The following is a 20,232-nucleotide window of genomic DNA, read 5'->3' on the forward strand; positions in this document are numbered from 1 at the left end:
CTACTCCCCACCTAATTTTCCATGAAAAAGGAGGTAAAAAGATCACTTGGAGCAACTTCTTTACAGCAAATAAAACCCAATATATCACAGCTCCACATAGAGGTTCAAGTCATGTTCTAGCAGGCAATATGCAGGTCTGATACAAATTTTATTTAAATGATGCAAGCACACAGTCCAAATATCTCAAATGGTATAAGAAATAGATAAATGTACAGAGTGAATCAGATCCTTGCACCAAGTAAGGTCATCAAGAAGTCTTTATAGTCTCCTGAAGTATCACCAGTAACTGCACCATCAAGGTTGGTTTTAAAGATGTTGAAATACTCCCCTCTGATCTTCATCGTATCGATCTCAGCTCGCGCTACTATTGCTCTAGTCAGTGAATCTTCATCTGTTCCGAACCCAATGATGGCTTCTCCAATGACCTGTCAGTGGCATTTAACACCAATGCCGTAAATGATGTGAGAAAGTGAGTTGAAAGAATGGTTTTTGAAGCTGACTTGTTTAAGACGAGGGAACATCCAGCTATGGAGACAGTTAAATACCTCTGCAAAATGTTTCTCTGGGGTGTCTATGCACTTAATTACCACTCTCAAAAGAGATTCCAAATCTCCCTTTCCACAGCTCTTGATGTCCTGCAAATGAATTGCTCAGAAAACTGTCCAGAAAATGTCTTAAACAAAACTACCTTTCACTCTAAGTAGTTGAATAAGCTGAACCTGGTCAATGGAATTTCCAAAGTTCTGGTTGTAGCATGCGAAAGTTGCTCTTAGTTGATGAAAGTTTCTAGTGCTGAGTATAAGTATCATGTCATCCTGATCTAATTTCTTTGATTTGATGACTTCATGTAATTTAGCTGCCTCTGCGTTGGCGACTTTTGTATCCACCAGTTCTTTATCATACCTGTAAGAGCTTGCTACAGCCACCAAAATCTGCTCAATGCCAGCATTAGGTTGTGTTAATGTTACAAAAATGTTTAAAATGCTAACAAAGGTATGTGAATCTTTGCTGCCAGTTCTAATATATGAAACTAATTATGCCCAGGCCATGCATCTGGATGACAAATTTTCAATTTACAATGCCAATGCCATCCACATTACACCTAAGATGTTGATCATCTAAACAGCTAGCTTGTTCTAACTCATGTTACTTTTCCTTTACTTTTGAATGAGTACATCCTGATTCACAATGTCACGAGCATACATGCCGGTAGTCAATTCTTAGAGTTTGCAATCTCCCCTTTTAACCATGAGGTGAGTAGTCTGTTACAGAGATTTTACCTTTCTGAGTGGCAAGGGGACTGCTGATACAATATCTTCTTCAAGTGAGCAATCAAAAAGAGAGCAGTAGGCTTGCCTTACTTCCTGAAGATGGTTAGGAGATGATGCACATGTCATCTCAACTATCACTTGCAGCTGTTTCATGCTCTTCTTCTTAGCTTTCAGTGCCTCATTTGCCAGTTTTGCATCCCTCTCTGGGGGGTCAGTGGTCCACAAGATCACCGCTTTCTGTTACATATAAAAAGCTTTAGAAGTTAGATGTCAATGGATGAATTGACATTTGTGAAACCAAAGCTCAATGTAAAGCCATACAAACTGAAGGTTTTATGAAAAAAATTGTTCGATAGGAGTCTGTACTAACATGAATGAACGCTATGTTTACTTAAATGAAATGCTTTGTAGTGTTTGGTTACTTTCTCAAGACAAAATAGATGGAGATAAAAGAAACGAAGATAGTGGGAAAGAGGAGACATGTCGCTTGTCCTTCCTGTTTTGAAGTAATACGAATTAATTTTATGATCATATCTCCATCTCTCTAACCAAACACATTTCTATCCTTCTTTATCTATCTCTTCTGTCTTGAAACACTAATTAAATATCAAAAAAAAAAAAACCAATATTTTCGACCTCCTTTTCTCTTTGAGGGGAAAACAAACATAGCCTTGACTTGCTGCATTCTAACAACTTTCTCTTCTGCGAACAAAGTCTGATACACGCATTTAGCAGAAAAACTAACTTGCACAAAGCAGATTTCCTTACCAAGGCTGCAATTAGTCTCATTGTTCTTACTACATATTATAGGCAAGCATGTTTTACATGAACTAAAAAAAAATAGTCTTATTTCTTACTGGCAAACAGTATATTATAGTCACAAGCAACATGGATTGTAACCTTATATTGGTGTTTTCAATCTCAAATGTTTACTCCTCTTTTTTTTCTTGTCTTTTTTTTTTTCTTCAGGCATCAAATTTCAAGGGTTTCATGTTTGTTTTTCTCATTCACCAGCAAACTTTTCTGTACATTTTGACAATATTTTCTGACAAACAGAGAATTCAACAACTATGATGCTTACAACTATGATGCTTGGAAATTTCTCAATTGAACTTGTATTAATAACTCTGCATAAAGGGATAACAAATTCATACTCTAAAATCACCAGATAACTCAGAGTGGAGACGGTCGATGAGGGATTCATTGTAAAGCTGCTGATATGTCTCTCTGATTTTCTTCCTTTGACTTGCATTTCTATGTCCTAATATCCATATAATTGCTTTCTCATCTGTCCCCAATCCTATTCACAAGAACCAAACAGAATCAATAAACTGAAAAATGGGTAATATTCTTCTGTTTCTTCATCCTCTAAATACATTAGAAAGTAAGTTATGGAAAAAGAACATGCAATTGACCAGAAAATCTAGAAATTCAGAGATCCCAGGAAGAGAAATCAGTGGGAGAAAAAAAAAATCAAAACCCAGAAAGAAATGAAAAAAAAAAAAAAATCTTCTTTCAACATTTTCTGCTCTATATACATAGAAACTTAAAGACATGCAGGCAAACCCAAAAAGGCTGAATACATACATACATACATACATATATATATATATAACAAAAGGAGAAAAAAGAGAGACCTTGGACGGCATCTCTGAGTTTCTCGCAGTCTTGGGTTGGAGAAGGAACAACCTCTGGTACCCTGAGGGTAGCCATTTTTTCCTCCCAAGAATTTTCACTGGAAACAAACAGAGCCTAATTAAGAAATGGGGTGTCTTTTTTATCGTTTTCCTTCGTGGGTCAAGGTTAGAAAATTTGTTATCTTAAGACAACATTCAATCTGAAGAAGAAGAAGTGAGTGCTTCCAGTTCTGTTTTTCAGTTTAATGTTGTTTCCTTCTCTTTCTACTTTCCCTCCTAAAAGCAAGCACGAGCTGAGGAGTTCTGATTTCTGAACTTCTTTTATTGGACACCAATGCCCCTCTGCGAAAAACCTTGCACCCTGTCCAGTTCTTGCATAACAGCAGTAAAAAAAACAACAGAAGACAAGGGCTGTTTAGGAAATTAACTTATGAATCATTGTATAATGAGTTTTTGCAGTAGAGCCATTAGTTTTTGGTATATTTGTGATAACTTCCATGAATTTTTAAATTTCATGTTTGTTGCCATGGAATATTCGTATTTGATTTATTTGCTAGCTAATTAAGGTCTTTGGGACAGTTTGTCAAAAGCAAAATAAATGGGGAGTAAATGCTCATATTAATTAATTAGTGATTTTTATTTTCGGTCTGTTCTTTAATTGAGATAATCAATTATTGAAAAGAAATGTTGGAAGCTTCCCTTTTTTTTCTCATGAAAAAAGAACTATGGCTTGTTGTCGTAACCTGCTTCATACATATGGGTTGTTAAGGAAAATGTATTTATAAAAAAATAAATATAAAAACATATTTAATTATTGAGACATAAATAAAAGTAGGTCTTTATCTCTGCTCAGAAGACAATTTTTAATCAGTATTTTTTCCTTTAATTTTAAAAAGAGGGAACAGTTTTTTTTATTCCTGGTGTTTATAGTTCTTTTTTTTTTCTTTTTTCTTTTTTTTTTTATAGAAGAAGAAGTAGGAATTTATTCCTGGTGTGTATAGTTCTTCTTCGTTTTATTCTGGCTACATTTTCTAGCCCTATGGTCAAAGAATCATGTGTATCGTCTGTGTTTGCTCTCAATTATTTTTAAGTTTTTCTTGTTTGGTGTGAACTGTGAGTGGCACAACGACTGATTGGCACGACTGATCGAGCCCTTCCAAGTTGAATTCACACTGACAATCCCCTGTGTGCTCTTTCCTCCATCGAAGTAGATGAAAATGGTATAAGATATGGTATTTTCGTCTGATAATATCTTCAGATCCTTTCAGGAAGTAGCTGTATGGTTAAAATAAGCAGCTTCGACGAGCTTTACAGGGTTCTCGGTTGCTGCAGGCCCCATTTCTTCATTGCCATCAGTGCAATCTTTAAACAAAATGATGGCTGTTTCTTCATTTGCCATCTGAGCTGATAGCATTCTGCCAAGCAAGAAACCTAACAGGCCTCTCCACTAGAGATTCTAGTTAGAAAATTTAAGCAATTTTATCAACAAAATTGAAGGTATTTAGTAGCCTTTGCCATTCTGCCAATTGAGCTAGTATTTGTGTACAATGGAAGGATGAAAAATAGATTCTCATGAATACTAGGCTAGCCTCTGTCATTCTAAAATCAGATCAAACTTCACCAAGTCAACTCTAAAATATTTAAAAAAAAAAAACAAACAAGCTCATCTCATCACTTGCTCGTTGATTTGATAACTCAGGAACCAGCACGTTTTCAAGTCCTATTCCGAGCCAGTACAATAATTATGAGTAAAACAAAAAAAAAAAGGAAATATAATTGAAGGCAGACCTACTGAAGAATAAAGAAAGAGAAGGAAAGTGACATTTTCGACCCATAAATCATTATCAATTCCCATCCAAACTGGATGGTTTTAATACTGCAGTATCTTGTAAGAGATATACCAACTAATAAAAAGAAAGAAAGAACGTGAAGGCATGAGCTGTAGCCTCATCTGTATTGGACCCATATCAATAATTATGCATGCCATGGCTTCATTCTCGACTGCTACTTAAAGGTTAATTATAGTGTGTTTTTTCAAGTGTTTTTTTATTTTTAATTATATTAAAATAATAATTTTTATTTTTAAAATTTATTTTTAATATTAATCTGATAAAATGATCTAAAGATATTTTAAAAAATTAAATTTTTTCAAGAACCATTTTAAAACACAAATAAAAACAGGATTGAAATACCCCCACATTGTTAATTAATTTCTTTGTTCACACCGTATCACAATCTTTTCAATAAAGGAAGGATCATGATGTCAGGTAGTTCTCCCTCTACCACAATCACTCAAAATTGCAGACCAAACACGAGGACGACAAGCAACTTTGCATCTCGAAATTTGAGGTCAGAAGATGTCGAAGAAAGGCATTTGTGTTTCCACACTAGTGTTGTGAAACACGTTTTGGCATTGTTCACTTTATTATTATTATTATTAATGATGTCTTAATAGTTGACCTAGCAAGCAAGTTCACATCGTAGTACTTCTAGGAGGGAATAAAAAAACAAAAAAAAAACAAAAAAATTCATGTTATAGTTATTAAACCTAGTCAATTTAAGACATATATATATATATAAAAGAACTAGAAGATAACCTTGTTAACCTAACAAATCAACACACAAATTCTGCTTTCTTGTGTTTAATTTCTCAGCCCTATTTTTTCATTAAAACCCTTACTTACACCTATAGGATGTCCCTACGATGTTTTCATGTGATTTGACAACATATTAAATTCCCAGGAAAAAAAAATAATCCTAGTTTCTTGGCTTACAAATGTGAAATAAAATCTCATGATCATGGCGGTAAACAGGCGAGATCAGAGCTTTTCTTAAATTATTATTGTTACTGATAGGTTCAAAGATACAAGCCACATGACTAACATGTTTAGTATATTTTTTCCCACCATTTGAGGATTTGAAAGTCTCTATAATCAAGGACAATATCCCACATATGATCATGCTCATGGCCATTTCTAGGGCACAAAGCATTAATATATGATTTCTTTCACCCGACGGACAACCAACAGCTCCCATCAATTAGGCATATCCATGCAGAGAAAACATCAACAAGATGGCTTCTCCTTCGATAAGACACAGAGAGCTGTGTGCGTGTGGGGTTCTTGTATTAATTGCTGTCAAATATCGAACAACTCATGTGCGGCGCCATGCTTAGCTGTAGCGATGATTGATATATATCTGATATATAAAAATGTTCACACCATGCACTCTATGGAACCTACTTTAATTCGTCGCTTCTTCAACAGAATTGAAGTAGATTTAAGAAGAGAAGGATGTTATGGATAAGGCATTGCATGTCATCAGTAGGAAATAAGAATTTGCGTGCCTGTTACATGTGAGGATTATAAAAAGAAGGCAGGCGCAGTCAGAGCCATGAAGTTTCTGGCATGCAGAAATGATTTGATGAATGCCATGACATTAGAGAGAAAATGAAGCAGGAGCAGTTGCTTGAAACTCAACAATGATGGCCTGCACAGCTTTTTGTTAGCCTTGAAAAAGAAACTCTAACTCAATATTAGGGCAAACTAGAATTCTTTAAAATTCGGATTAGGTATAAATAATGGGAATCTTAAGATATGGGAAGATCATGTGGTATGAATCTTTAGAGTAATCTTGAAATTCGGATTAGTCTCTAGAAATCTTGACTGTGAACATGGCAAAATAAAATAACCTTGCTGCTCGCATTATTTGAAGAAGCAGGTATCTATTTTGGTCATTTCAACTCATAAATCTATATAAAAAGATGGTTGTTGGAGCGGGCTGCGTGTGCAAAATCAGAAACTGTGCACTGAAAACTATAAATTGCAAAAAGAATTGGGTTGAACAAAGATTTGTGCAAAAATACAAGGACTTCCTTGCAAAAGAAAACAAAGCATCACGGATTGAATATTTTATTTATGCTGTATTAATTGTTTATAACTCCCTATATAAAAATAATTAATTCAGGCCTTTATTGGATTTTAGCTCTAACTAAACATTGTTATTAGCTTTCAAAACCTTTGAAGAATACTGAAGGAGTTTTATTATTAATTAACGAGTCTTTCAAATCACTAATTAGGGACTTAAATGTCGTTTTACCTTCATAATTATTTAATTTATTTTATATTACTTCCCATTAATTGTTCTTTAATAAAGGGTTTAAGTTCCCAAGAAGCCCTTATTCTAGTTCATTGACAAAAATAGCCTCTCAGAGCGATATAAATGCAGGTGATGTGTTTCTCCTTGTTGTCCCACTCCATCCAAGACACATAGAAATCGTAAGAGATGGCTAATTTGGAAGCTCTTGCCAAGGCTTTCACAGGTTCTTTCTCATTCTTTTCATCTCTTTCAGCTCGAGTTTTCCTTCATAAACCAATAGGAGAACATCCAAATTCGTTGCCTAAAACCTTGTTTCCATGGCTTATAAGCCATTTATAAAACTCATCTTGCAACCTGATTGCTTACATGTTGGTTCATGATCGCGTCATCAAAGTTTTCAGCCCAGAATGCTTCCTGTTTTCACATTTTCTGTCGTCAAAATCGCTTTTGGTGGAAGCATTCTGCTGTAAAACTGTTATCTAGTTATTCTTAGTTTATAATGCTAGTAGTTCTACACTTCTTCTATATATATATATATATATATATATAAGCAATGGAATATCTTTATTGCTTCAAACTGACAGCATCAGGGCTCACCAGCACCTGACCTGGTTGCTACATTACCCTATTTCTGAGCACTTTCTCTCATTTTAATATATTATAATGGACTTGAAGAACATTCGTAAGTGTTTTGTTTTTCACTCCCTCCTCTTTTTCCTTAACTCTTTTACCCACATGATGCACCCTAATTTTTTAGTCATGGTTATTAAATTCGTCTGACGGGTTTTGTCATACTCGGGCCGTTTTCCAAGTTGAACTTGAAAATTAAAAACCCAATTGACCTGAACAAACCACCTCAGTGACAAACCAGTTAAATGCATTAGGAATGATCCAAGCTTTTTTTTCTGGATCAATCCCCGAGGTTGTCTAACATCTATGCTTTTGTCAGCTAATTTCAGTATACTTCCTTTTTGTTAATTAGAATAGACTGAATAAGGTCATGTTTATTATTTTCTTAAAACAGGACTTGGAGTTGACGAGAAGTCATTAATAGAAAATCTGGGAAAATCACATCCTGAACATAGAACATTATTCAGAAAAAAAACTCCCCAACTTTTCATAGAGGATGAACGATCTTTTGAACGTTGGAATGATCACTGTGTCAGACTTCTTAAGCATGAATTCGTGCGATTTAAGGTACTTCTTCATAACTTTGCTCTCCTTTCCTTATAGAAGTTACAGGACAACAAGATTTGTGACTCTTTTGTGTGATTTTCTAGAATGCTTTGGTACTTTGGGCTATGCATCCTTGGGAAAGAGATGCTCGTTTGGTAAAGGAGGCATTAAAGAAGGGTCCACAATCTTATGGTGTGATTGGAGAGATTGCTTGTACAAGATCATCAGAAGAGCTGTTAGGAGCTAGAAAAGCTTACCATTCTCTCTTTGATCAATCCATTGAAGAAGATGTTGCCACCCACATCCATGGCAGTGAGCGCAAGGTACATGCCAGTGTTTGCATAGGACTTGATAGAGATAAGCATTCGGTATGAAATGAATATTATTCTGATGATTTTTTTATGAGCTGTGAACAGCTTTTGGTAGCACTTGTAAGTGCCTATAGGTATGAAGGCCCAAAGGTTAAGGAAGACGCTGCAAAATCTGAAGCTAAAATACTTGCTAATGCTATTAAGAATGGTAACAAGAAGAACCCCATTGAGGATGAAGAGGTGATCAGAATACTATCAACAAGAAGCAAGGCTCATCTCAAAGTAGTGTACAAACACTACAAGGAGGTTTCGGGAAACAGTATTCATGAGGTATGACAAGCAACTCAGTGCCTATTTGTAAGTGTAACAGGCTTTAGAAACAGAAATGGGACTAACTATATAGTTTTGAGGGATCTTCTGAAAGTTAGATGAAAGGAATTCAAAGTAATTTGGTTGCTTTCATGCTTTGTTCAGGATCTTGATGCTTCTGACTTGATCTTGAAAGAGACAGTTGAATGTTTATGCACCCCTCATGCATATTTCAGCAAGGTAATTAAGATCAAGCCACAACCAGACTGCCGGTCAATGTACAGCATATTGTGCACATTCTTATGCATTGCTTATAAATTTTTCATTTCTTTAGGTTTTGGATGAGGCAATGAGCAGTGATGCACACAAGAACAGTAAAAAGGGTCTGACTCGAGTAATTGTGACCCGAGCAGATGTGGATATGAAGGAGATTAAAGAAGAATACATGAACTTGTTTGGAGTTTCTCTATCCAAGAAAATTGAAGAAAAAGCAAATGGGAACTACAGGGATTTCTTGGTTACCCTGATAACAAGAGATAATTGATTGAAAAGACGGATATTGTTATTTGGATCTTGATTCAGTGTTGAAGTCTGGCTTTAATGTTCATCTTCTCTTTTGATCTTTGTTTCATCGTATGTTATCTTCTGCATTTATGAGTTGTTTTAGCATAAGGTGATGCCTTAATAAATGGAAATTCTTTCCTCTCATGGTATCACCCTCAGTTTTTTTCTTGTGACACTACAATGTATGTGGTTCTATTTAGCAATTGAGAGAGACAGTGAAATGGTGAGGATGGCAGGGAGATACCACATGTTGTAACTTTGAGCATTCTTCTTTGATAGAAATTGATAGTTTCTTGTTTCTCTTCTAAGAAAGATATTTGGGAATTTGATTCTTCAGAAAAAATGTTTAAATTTTCATCTTCAGCAACCTTTCATTTGCAGATAGCATAGTAGTTTTAATTAACTGCAGATAGTGCTTGAAAAGCAGAAGGTATTTTCCGAAGTCTTTCATCGCTCAGTCACTCAGATTGCAGAGAACATAACATAGGATTACACAATGCCAAACCAGGTAGGAACTCAAAATCATGACCATAGAAACCAAAGTCTCACTGAAAGAAAGTTCTACTCAAATCATTATTGAATTGTGACTGAAAACTAGGAAATCCTAACAGAAGAACGAAATTTAATCCTCCTTTCCTAGCAGAGATAAGAGGAAAGCCTTGAAATCCCCAGAAGTGTCCTTGGCAACTGCCTGATCAAGGGGCACACTGTTTCTCTTTTATTATAGTTCCTTGATATCACTCAAGTCCTTCTCTGCCCTCGTGACAATCACACGAGTCAGTGCTTCCTCATCAGTTCCAAACTTTCTGATGGCATTGCGCAAAATCTATAGCTGAAAGCTACAAGGTATTATTAGTTCATTGATATTTCGTCACCGAAATTATAGTGACAGTCTATAAAGAATCTAACATCGAATAGCAGTCCGGAGATCTGCTTTGAACTCTTCAGCAGGCTCATCTAGTAAGGCCTGAAAACCAAAAGCAACTTGCAACTGTAAACAATTACCTTGGCAAGTAGAAGCAGTTTATTTGTACAAGCTATATACTGACTTTTTGTTCTGTACCTTCGTGATGGAACTGCCATGGTCATCTCCGTAGCGGTTGAAAGTTTCCGTGAGCTGTGCTTTGCTCCTGGTGGTCAGGATCCTAATGACTTCTTCATGATTAAATTCCTTGACTTTGATTGCATCATGAATAATATCAGCTTCTGAATTAGCCAACCTTGCATTAATCTCATCACCTTCATACCTAAATGCTGTCACCAATTCAACCAAGAGCAGCAAAATGATCATAACAAATCATGTTAGCACATTATGTAAGTGATGGGAAATTCTGAACTGTTTAATCAATAGTATATTAATGATTGTACATGCCTTCCGGATATCACCAGTGGTCTGGGCTGCAAGATCTTCTTCCAAGGAATGCTTGTAGCGAGCCTTGCAAGCCCTCTTCACAGCCAAGAGTTCCTCTGGAGATAGGACACAGGCAATTTCAACAATTACATGGTAATCGCCAGACTTCCTGATGGCCACATTTACTAGATAACTAGTTCAAATACAAGACAAATTCTAAGAAATTGGATATATGGAAAGATGTGAATGGAACAGCAAAAATAATTTGTTTTTTCCTTCCGTTTTGATGTTAGCTTTTCAATTTGCTTCGGTAAATCTGGAATAATCAATTAAATTATCTCTCATATTTTTAGCAAAAATTCATCGAATGAAAGTGTCAATCATGCTTAGATAATTTTAAAAATATTTATTTAATTAATACATATTACAGTTTTGCATGAGTTCTATTAAAATCTATATTTAAAATTTTGATTATAAAAAACTGTAATTTATAATCTATTTTTAATGTAAAGCATACACATAGAACTATAACAAACCCATCCAAGATTTTCTGTAGACAGTTTTGAAATGTGAAGTTGATTGCTTCTATTATTTCATTAAATACATATAGGAACCGTGGACCCGAAGGACTCCATGGCCCAATGGATAAGGCGCTGGTCTACGGAACCAGAGATTCTGGGTTCGATCCCCAGTGGAGTCGACTTTTCTTTTCTTTTTTTTCATTTTTTTTTTTTACCTTCTGTTGTGCCCTGCCCAGTTTCATGCGGAGGCCCAGTAACAAGGAAAAGAAATCTGTAAAATGTTAATGGGCCTGAGCCCAGTTTCTTAAAACTTCACTAGCCTTTGAAGACAAATCGTTTTCATAGAATACATCTATCGAACTATGCTCGGAGGAATAGTGAAAAATCTTTCTTTTCAAGAATTATATTTTTTTTCTGTAGTTTAAATTATACTTGGGTAGCTTTAGGTATAATAATTTTATTTTTATCAAAATTTAAATGAACTATTCACACTTGAATTGTTGCTTCTAAAAAAATTATTTTCTTTTATTTTCTTTTATATAATTTGATAGTGAAAAGCAAACTCATTTCACTATCATGAAATTGCATTTTAAAGATCAACTAATGTATCATATTAATTCAATTCTCCCTAACTATATATATATATATATATATCTTTGTCTAGTTAAAAGATCTATTTTGTGCCCAAAATATTATTTATCAACATTCTCTTTTAGTTTTCAAGAGAGAAAAAAAAATAGTTTTAAAAAGTATTGATCTCAAGTTAGAATTCATAAAGTTTTTTTTTTTTTTAAGAACAAACTACCTTGATTTTAATACCTACCTCCTTGATCTTCAATCCATTTTTTAGATTTTTTTCTCTAAAATAATAAAAATATTCTTACATAATTTGTACATCAATCATAACTATTTTTTTTCTAAATGTTCTAAAAGACACACATGTTGCATCAGTCTAATGTATATATATTTGAGTGAAGTTTTTTAGATTATTGTAAAACTCCAATTTAAAGCATTGTTCGGAGTACAAATTTAGATGGTCGGTCCATATCATTGCTTTAATGATATTTTTTTTTAAATTAACAAATTAAAAGTTAGGTGTTAACTAGAATAAACTTGAAAAATCAAATTACAATATTATCCCAAGTTTTTTATTAAATCAATCAAATTATTTTTTTTTCAACAAAAAACTAGTCAAATTCAAGTTTATAACTATTAATAAGTTTGTATTATGTGGAACATTCTCAAATATAATAATGAAATGCAAATCATGCCAAATCACATGAATATGTGTCGTCCAAAAGTCAACGACCTCATCCTCTCCTTTAAACCCTAATCGTCAAATCATTACCAAATTAATAAATAATCCTTTTTTTTTATTAATAAATAATCCACTCTCTTAAACATCATAATTTTTTATACCAAAAAACATGGCTACCACAAAAACCACTACTTGGTCAATATGGTCCCTACAAGCCGACCCACAACCCTCAAAGCAACCACGGCCACATAATTTAAGACCCTCCCACCAAATTTTGCTAAATTCATATGAAATTCATCCAAATGAGATTCAAATCAAACTCGCAACGCTTTACCCAATCACGTTCAAGTAATAGATCTATCCTTAACTCATAACCACAAATTTAGATACTGTCTGAACACACGTGTCACTCAACTAGCCATTCAAACACACGTGAGACTCACGTGAAATGGAGAATCCTTTGTGGCCTTTCCCTTTTTTCTTTCCTCCTCCTGTTTCAGTCTCTGGAGAACTCTGTAAATTTACTCCTTCGACACGTGTTAGGATTCCTGTTTCTTGTTTTGCATATAATGTTTTTGGTTTTCTTGGGTAGTTAAGAGGGGGATGATGCTTTTTATGATCACGTAAGTTAATGTTTCGTTTTTGTTTTTTCAAGGTTTTGAAGGATTGGCGATGTGTGAGATATTACAAGAGATGATATGTGATCTGTTCTGGTTTCTTTAGATATGTTTGATTGGAACGACGAAGAGGTAACTAACCCAGTTTTTTTTTCTTTCCCTTTTTCTCAATTTTCTTTTTTGAAATATGTAGTTAATACTGTGAATTGAGCATGTGGGTTGCTTTTGGATTTCTCTGTTCTTGTTTAAAATGGCTATTTTGAAGTTTTGAGGACTAGTTTGTGGAAACAAATGATCTGTATGTAATTGGGGTAGTGGTTTATTTCTAGAGTATGGTCATGTTGGGGGACTGTTTATGGGGAGAGCTGTGTTGAATTGACAAGTGTGACTTGTGCGGTTATTTCATTGAATGGATTGAAGTTTTGAAGGGAATTTCCCAAGTGTTTGAAGGCAAAAGTGATGTGATTCATTTGGAAATTGGATGGAGTTTGTATTAAAGGTGACGAGAGATATTGGTTTAGTTGAGGGCAAAGGAGTGGTTATGGAATGGGATTTACAAAAAAGTGAAAGGCTATGAGGAGGGAGGATATGTGAGTATTGTTTGAATGATGCGCACTGACAGAGTGGAGAAATAATACGGAGAAGGTCTTAGTGGCAAACTATTAGATTTTCGTTAGTGTTTGAACTTGGGAGTTGATATCAATGCGCTGTATTGCTATGAAGGTGGTGGGAAATGTGTGGGGAAGGGGCTGGAGGAAAAAATCTTATTTCGCTGGGGAACTGAGGAAGAGTTGAGCAGATGTAGGGCGTGGGAAGCAGATGAAGTTAGGATGCGGGAGAGATAGAGCTTGGGATGATTAGAGAAACTCAGCATAGTGGTTGGTGATTCCATCTGCGCTGACTCATATATATAGAAGTTCAGAAGAAGCTCTCTTTGAAGGCGCTTCCCACCCTTTTCCTGATAAAATAGCTTGGAGCGGATGGAAAATGCAAAAATATTGGTGGATCAGTTGATGAGGTGCAATGTGACATCCTCCCTCTTAAAGCTCATCATAAATAGTTTGTGATTATGCCATTCTAAATGAAGATTGTTTTCAATGATGATTTTGATGTTGTTGGATACCTTGGTGAAGGTTCTGTCATTTGGAAATTATGCCTAGTATTATGATGGCCTGTGATGGTTTTATTAGGGGTTCGAGATATTTCATTATTCCTTGGTTTTCACGGCCGAGTTATGATACACACCGTATTCAGACACTCACAAATATACACCATATGCACATGAAAGGAAATAAATTGTTAAATTAGTATGTTACTCAGAATATTATGATTGGAAAAGTAGTGTTGCTAAATTTTCAGAGATTGACTTATGGTGCTGTGTTATTCTTGTTATATATCCTACATATTGTAATGATGTTTACCCACTATCTTTTCAGATTACGAACATAATATGGGGTGAGACTGACAATAGTGATGACCATATTGTGCCGTTTCCAGACGCAAGCGAAGATTATTGCAAGAAAAAAGAATCTAGTGGAGAAGCTGGTACCATTAATTCTGGTGCGCAGAAAGCAGCCGGGGCTAAAGTTGATATTGATGGCAGAAAGTTGGAGAGTAGTTCAAACTTTGACACCAGTGAAGGAACTTCTGCCTCAGGAGTCGATATCGACCGATGGCCTAGCTTGTCGTTATCTAATGCTGCCGAAACTGATCAGGATTCCTTTGGCACTTCAATGTCTAACAGTTTAACTGACATTACCAAACTTGATTCATCAGCAGGTGGTGAGATTTCAATTACTAGGAAAAAATGTAGACAGGGTGATGAGTTGCTTGAAATTTTGATAGCATAGTATCTTGCATGTTTCTACATTCTAATGCTAAAACTTTCTTACTGCCGAGATGACTCAACTTGATAAGGACACTGATATTTTTCAAAATCCCCATGAAGGTAAAGAACAAGGTGATTTTGTTGATTATGGCTGGGCTAGCATTGGAAGCTTTGATGATCTTGATCGGATTTTCAGGTAAAGCACAGTTACCATTCTTACTTTCTGCGCTGCAATGAAACATAGTCTGAAAGGTTTCATGACCATTATATTTTTATGCAGTCTATTTTCACTTCATAAGAAAAAAAATGAAGTACAGGAGTGTTGTGATGGAAAAGCAACCAACTCTCTAAAAAAACATAGTTTCTTCTCTTTTTGGATCTCAATCTTTTTCCAAACCAGTTTTGTCTTCTAAAAGGAACAATAACAAAAGCTTGAAGGACTAGTTGCTTGAATATTTATGGTTTTTGATCCTTGGCTTAATTTTGTTATTTGAGAAAAGAACCTGAAGGAAGCCATTTTTTATTAGCACAGTATCTTCAATTACAAGTTTAAATGGCAGAAAGAATGTCAGATAGCAGCACTGAGTTTTTAAGGAATTGGTGAGCTTGTCCAATTATTGGAGGGTTTCCTGCTTTCCTGTTTTTCATCAGCATTCCTATATTTTATCTTCATGTTTTGGGAGACCAGTGATAACCATCTGACTCAATATCCTCACAAGTGGTGATTTTGCAGCAATGGTGACCCAATATTTGGCAATGTAAATCTTGGCGATGCTGATGACCTATGGTCTTCTTCTAAAGATATAACTAACAGTCCGGTGAAGCCCTTTCCAATATCCATGGCTTCAAGACAAGAGTATGCACAAGAAGATGACCCGCTGTTTACCCTTGGCTATGGAAAAATGAACGATCCTGCATCTCGTGGTCTGCAGAATACACAGGTAACTCTTGCTCATGTAGAATATGAAGGAGGTAAAAGTAAGCGTATGCTAAAGGCATAGGTATAGAGATCAATTTTCAGTAATGAGTTTGCTTATTCATGCATCTTGCTTAATTTAGGATCTGAGAGAAGCTTGTTATTTTTATTTTGTTTTGCAGACAGATTTGGCCATTGTGGGAAAGAACACAACAACTAGCTCTCAGCTGACTGCAGAAAATGTGGTGCTGCCAAATGAATTAACAAATAAGGTACTGTTTTTCACTTCCTTTGATATTTTCAAAATCTTGATACTCAACCAGCATGTTAGTGAATTTTTCCTTCTGCATTCAGGATTTCTTTTAGACTCGATAAACACTAAATACAATCTGGGTTCTTAGAACCCTGCTCTGCTCTCTTGAGTGCTCCGAGTTGTGTTCATGATTCAAGAAAAACGTGAATTAAAATTGGAAAATCTTGATATTTAGGTCTTAAATTTGACTGAAGGGACAGGGAAGTCTAATTAGATCTGGGAAACGTAGAAGATACCTTATTTATCAACTTACCGAGACTACTGAGCACTTCTCTGGAATTGCCAACGGAGATTAGGTAAATATGGATTTTCATGGTTTAGTTCGTCATGTCTTTAATGCTTTAATTAAGCTATCCAGGCTGCCAAATTCACGAATTCACTATGATACCGTTTTCCTAAACTTAAAACATTTCATGGTTTAGTTCATGACTTCTTTAATGCATTAATTAAGCTATCCAGGCTGCCAAATTCATGAATTCACTATAATATTGTTTTCCTAAACTTAAGCCATTGCATAGTTTTCTGTTACAAAGCAGACTGAAATAATATGTGAAGATTCGAGGCATTTATTTTAGGTAGTCATATTCTCCCCTGGTTGATCAGTAATTTATATTTCTAGCATAAAATTCACTGATCTTCCCAGGGACGTCTAAATTCTGTTTGCTTGGCATAGTTCAGTTAATACATTAATCTACCTTATTTTCTTTAAAAGTAAAATTTTGACAAAACAGATACATGGGCATGTAAAAGAGCTGCTATCGTTACAACCCATGCGCTGAATAAAAATTCTAACTGTGCCTGGCGACTCTCCCCTGCAGGCCTAGATGGTTAAATCGTTGACCTATTCTATTTATGTTTATTGTTTTGCTGTCAGGTTTACAGGCAAAAGAAGCTATTGAAAGGTCGGAAAAAATTGGAAGAAAAAGGTGAACTGAAATCGTACCAAGATTTTAATGGAAACTGGACTCCATCTGGAATCCAAGCCGGTCAATTTAAGAATCAGTTTGCACCCCAAATTATGCAATCTTGCCCCCCTTCGATTCTCAGCCAACAGAATCAGCTCCAGGGACCTGACCAGTTGCAGTACCAGCAAATATCGAATCCATTTGTGGCTCCTTCTGCATATGGGAGCATGACAAATCCATATTCCACGCCTGTGTTGTCTCATTTTCAGTCCGGGGAATTTAAGCATCAACCTTTAGCTTCTGGTTATGAATTTTCTTCAGGTAATGCTAATCCTGTGAAAAAATTTTCATCATTCCCAACAAATTTCTAGTTATTTATTCATTAACCTAAAGTTTCTAGTTATAAAGTTTCTTCAGGCATTGCAAATCCTATAATCAACTTAGATGACTGTCCAGTGAACCAGAGAATGACACCTCAGGAAAAAATTGAAAAATTAAGGAGGCGGCAACAAATTCAGGCAATGATTGCCATTCAGAAACAGCAGCAGCAGCTTGTTCATCAAAAATGTTCTCAAGAAAATCAAATTCAGCATGTTGAAGGAGCTGAACTAGAAGTAGAGGATCTAAGTACTCTTGCTTCATTCGACCCAAACTCGCCCGTTGAGCAAGATGATTCCAATACAATCTCTCTGGCAGTTAATGATTACTCAATGGAGGACACAATACTCTACAGGCTTCAAGATATGATTTCAAAGGTATGCTTCACTCACAAGTGAATTCTTTTCATGACAGAGTAATTTGAACTCGGTTACAATTCCAAACCAATGTTTTACAACAGCTGGATGTCAGAATTAGACTCTGTATTCGGGATAGCATGTTCCGGTTAGCTCAGAGTGCAATGCACAGGCATTATGGTAGTGATACTAGCAGTACAAACAATAGTAGCGGGGGTGAACAAGTTGCCATGAAAGAGGAAACCAGGTTGGTTGAGGAATTGCAGTTTTCATGCTTCTGTTTTGAAATTTAATCTATCCTGTTCTTACATTTTTGCTCCATGGGAAAGCGAGATTAGGATCTTTTAACAACATCACCTTTTTTTTTTTCTTTTGTTTCCCATTGTCATGCTAGAAATAAGTAGTGAAAGTGCTATTTTCGTTATTGACAATTGAGGAGAATAGTGATGGAAACAATTGAACTGAGGCCTTGATTTCTCTAAGAAGTGGAAGAAAATCTAAACAGGGCATAATAGGTTCCTCTTTCGTCGAATTTCATTATAAACTTGACTGAATTTGACGTTGCTGGACAAATATGTAGTAGTTTGCTCCCATTGGTTGTGTTTTCTGATTTGTTGATTCCAGGGAAGTTGTACATAATCACCATCTTTGGGTGCAAATCTTATTTTCCTTTCTATTTGTCGTTGATTGAACTTATTACACTTGTTGAACAATCTCTCTTTTTTTAGTAGTTAAATCAAAAAAAATTCTCAAGAATGTTGTGCCACTCATTTATGCAAACTCCCTAGTTAAACTTAACTACATTGCATCTTCTTTTTTGAAGATTAAATTGTTTGTTTGTATTCTCAAGGAAAAAAAAAATTAGGATTTTTTGTGAGGTGCAGCATGAAAAGGGGAAGTAAATGAGTTTACTGAATACTGACAATGCACCTGGTAGTGTTACCTATGCTCGCACCTAGGAAGAAGAAGACCACCACCCCCTTCACAGCTTTCCTATTTACTGAACACCTTTACATGGATTTATGTAAATTGTCTGATTGATCTCCGACTCTTGAGTGCAAAAGCACAATAGAAATTGCAAAGGAAAAATCCAGAAGGAAAAACTAAACATAGATATCCAAGTCTATATGACTGGCACAACATACTTGAGAAATTTTGCTAGATTTAACTACTAGAGAGAGGGAAAGATTGTTCGACAATTGTAATAAGTTTATTGAAGGACAAAATAAAGAAAAACAAAGTTTTGCACCCAAAGATGGTGATTATGTACAAATTAACTGGAATCAACCATGCAGAAAACTTGCATAGTTTTGGTTAAACCAGACAAAATTCAATTTCCTTTCTAGTTTAATAATCATCTAAAGATTCATGTTGCATTTCAAGCAAGAAAAAACTTAAAGAAATCAAATAATCTGCTAATCGGCTCTTCTATGTCTAAATGGGCATCACTTCCAACCAAAACCATAAGCTGTTTTCATCTGAAACTCTTGAATTTTTGTTGTCTGCAACTATGTGGTTGTCTTACAGTTGCAATGAATTTTCTCTCTTAAATTTTGTCCTATCCAAGTTAAATCATTCAGTTTGTTTGCACAAAATTGCTATTCAAGTCTTCATCAGCAAACTCAAACTTTCAGTGATTTTCCTCTTCGATTTTATGGTCTGCTACAGGATGGTTAAGATGCCTGAAGTGGAAACAGATACCAACCCCATAGACCGGACTGTGGCCCATTTGCTGTTTCACAGACCAGTGGATTTCGCAGGGAAACATCCTGAGACACCTGAATCACCTGTTTCTACTAAGCTCCCGTGTGAGCACAAGACAGTGGGCATAGCAAAACTGTCAATGGGAAGCTTGCCTGACTCTCCAAAAAGTAAACCGAACTTTTCTCAACAGGGTTCTAAACTTTCTAGTCTCTTGACCAATTTCCAGCCAGCCGGTCATTGTAAAAGCAATCCTTGTTTAGACACATCGGAGGATGCATCAAACAATGGACCTGCAGATGAAGTAGCTAGGGAGGTTAAAGCCTCTGAATGAAGGTAGGGGTAATTCCTTCCTTTATCTCTTCGATGAGTATGTTATGCTTACAGTGATGATTATATCGATTTACTGGTAATGCTAAGGTTTTCTTTTATTGTCAGCCCATTGGATCACCATCAAATGAGGGTCACAGATTAAACACCAATATTGCCGAGGATTCATCAACGTCATTGGCAGGCAGCGTAACGTAGCATTTGTGGATTTGAAAGTATTGTGGTCTATATAGCTACATATCTACTACCACCAGAACTTCCTGAATTCTCAAGATGATGACTTTTAAGTGTATGCTTTTATCCTTCTGCTAATTATGTGGAAGGGTGATACGCCAATAATTATTAGCAGATTTATATGTGCCTACCCTCTGAGTGACATTGGCCTCTTTCCC

The 20,232-nt window shown here is 35.5% G+C and overlaps 4 protein-coding genes and 1 non-coding gene across 13 annotated transcripts in view; 3 read left to right on the top strand and 2 right to left on the bottom strand.

The window, feature by feature from the left end:
• Positions 1-34: 34 nt before the first annotated feature.
• On the bottom strand, positions 35-3,205 carry ANNAT3 (annexin 3). Its single transcript, XM_011001300.1, has 6 exons — positions 2,909-3,205; positions 2,426-2,571; positions 1,281-1,508; positions 720-932; positions 546-635; positions 35-425 (listed from the first exon to the last, which is right to left on the bottom strand). Exons 1-6 carry the CDS (start codon positions 2,982-2,984, stop codon positions 222-224), a joined length of 957 nt encoding a protein of 318 aa, XP_010999602.1. The 5' UTR covers positions 2,985-3,205; the 3' UTR covers positions 35-221.
• Positions 3,206-7,125: 3,920 nt separating this feature from the next.
• Positions 7,126-9,698, top strand: ANNAT4 (annexin 4). Its single transcript, XM_011001301.1, has 6 exons — positions 7,126-7,229; positions 8,031-8,203; positions 8,287-8,505; positions 8,599-8,823; positions 8,968-9,042; positions 9,137-9,698. The coding sequence occupies exons 1-6, from the start codon at positions 7,193-7,195 to the stop codon at positions 9,344-9,346; spliced, it is 939 nt and encodes a 312-aa protein (XP_010999603.1). The 5' UTR covers positions 7,126-7,192; the 3' UTR covers positions 9,347-9,698.
• A 56-nt stretch (positions 9,699-9,754) lies between these two features.
• LOC105107396 (annexin-like protein RJ4) lies at positions 9,755-10,673 on the bottom strand. Its single transcript, XM_011001302.1, has 2 exons — positions 10,430-10,673; positions 9,755-10,333 (listed from the first exon to the last, which is right to left on the bottom strand). Exons 1-2 carry the CDS (start codon positions 10,655-10,657, stop codon positions 10,271-10,273), a joined length of 291 nt encoding a protein of 96 aa, XP_010999604.1. The 5' UTR covers positions 10,658-10,673; the 3' UTR covers positions 9,755-10,270.
• A 671-nt stretch (positions 10,674-11,344) lies between these two features.
• Positions 11,345-11,417, top strand: TRNAR-ACG (transfer RNA arginine (anticodon ACG)). Its single transcript has one exon. It is a non-coding gene; the product is annotated as a tRNA-Arg (tRNA).
• Positions 11,418-12,916: 1,499 nt separating this feature from the next.
• LOC105107397 (uncharacterized) overlaps positions 12,917-20,232 on the top strand; it is a 7,478-nt gene continuing 162 nt past the window's right edge. Inside the window, exons 1-12 of one of the 9 annotated variants that reach the window (XR_838873.1) lie at positions 12,940-13,062; positions 13,152-13,245; positions 14,550-14,895; positions 15,062-15,137; positions 15,675-15,882; positions 16,040-16,129; positions 17,045-17,396; positions 17,484-17,830; positions 17,914-18,056; positions 19,478-19,852; positions 19,949-20,097; positions 20,129-20,204. Coding sequence is in view for 7 of the 9 variants with exons in the window: in XM_011001305.1 (XP_010999607.1) it covers positions 13,222-13,245; positions 14,550-14,895; positions 15,062-15,137; positions 15,675-15,882; positions 16,040-16,129; positions 17,045-17,396; positions 17,484-17,830; positions 17,914-18,056; positions 19,478-19,844 (1,953 nt within the window). In the remaining 2 variants the exon portion in view is untranslated. Of the gene's footprint in view, positions 13,063-13,151; positions 13,246-14,549; positions 14,896-15,012; positions 15,138-15,674; positions 15,883-16,039; positions 16,130-17,044; positions 17,397-17,483; positions 17,831-17,913; positions 18,057-19,477; positions 19,853-19,948; positions 20,225-20,232 lie in introns of those variants that run through there. The other 8 variants (XM_011001305.1, XM_011001304.1, XM_011001308.1 and 5 more) reach the window with 8 other exon arrangements.

Source organism: Populus euphratica, unplaced genomic scaffold (assembly GCF_000495115.2).
Source record: "Populus euphratica unplaced genomic scaffold, PopEup_1.0 scaffold157.1, whole genome shotgun sequence".
NCBI classification, from domain to species: Eukaryota; Viridiplantae; Streptophyta; class Magnoliopsida; order Malpighiales; family Salicaceae; genus Populus; species Populus euphratica.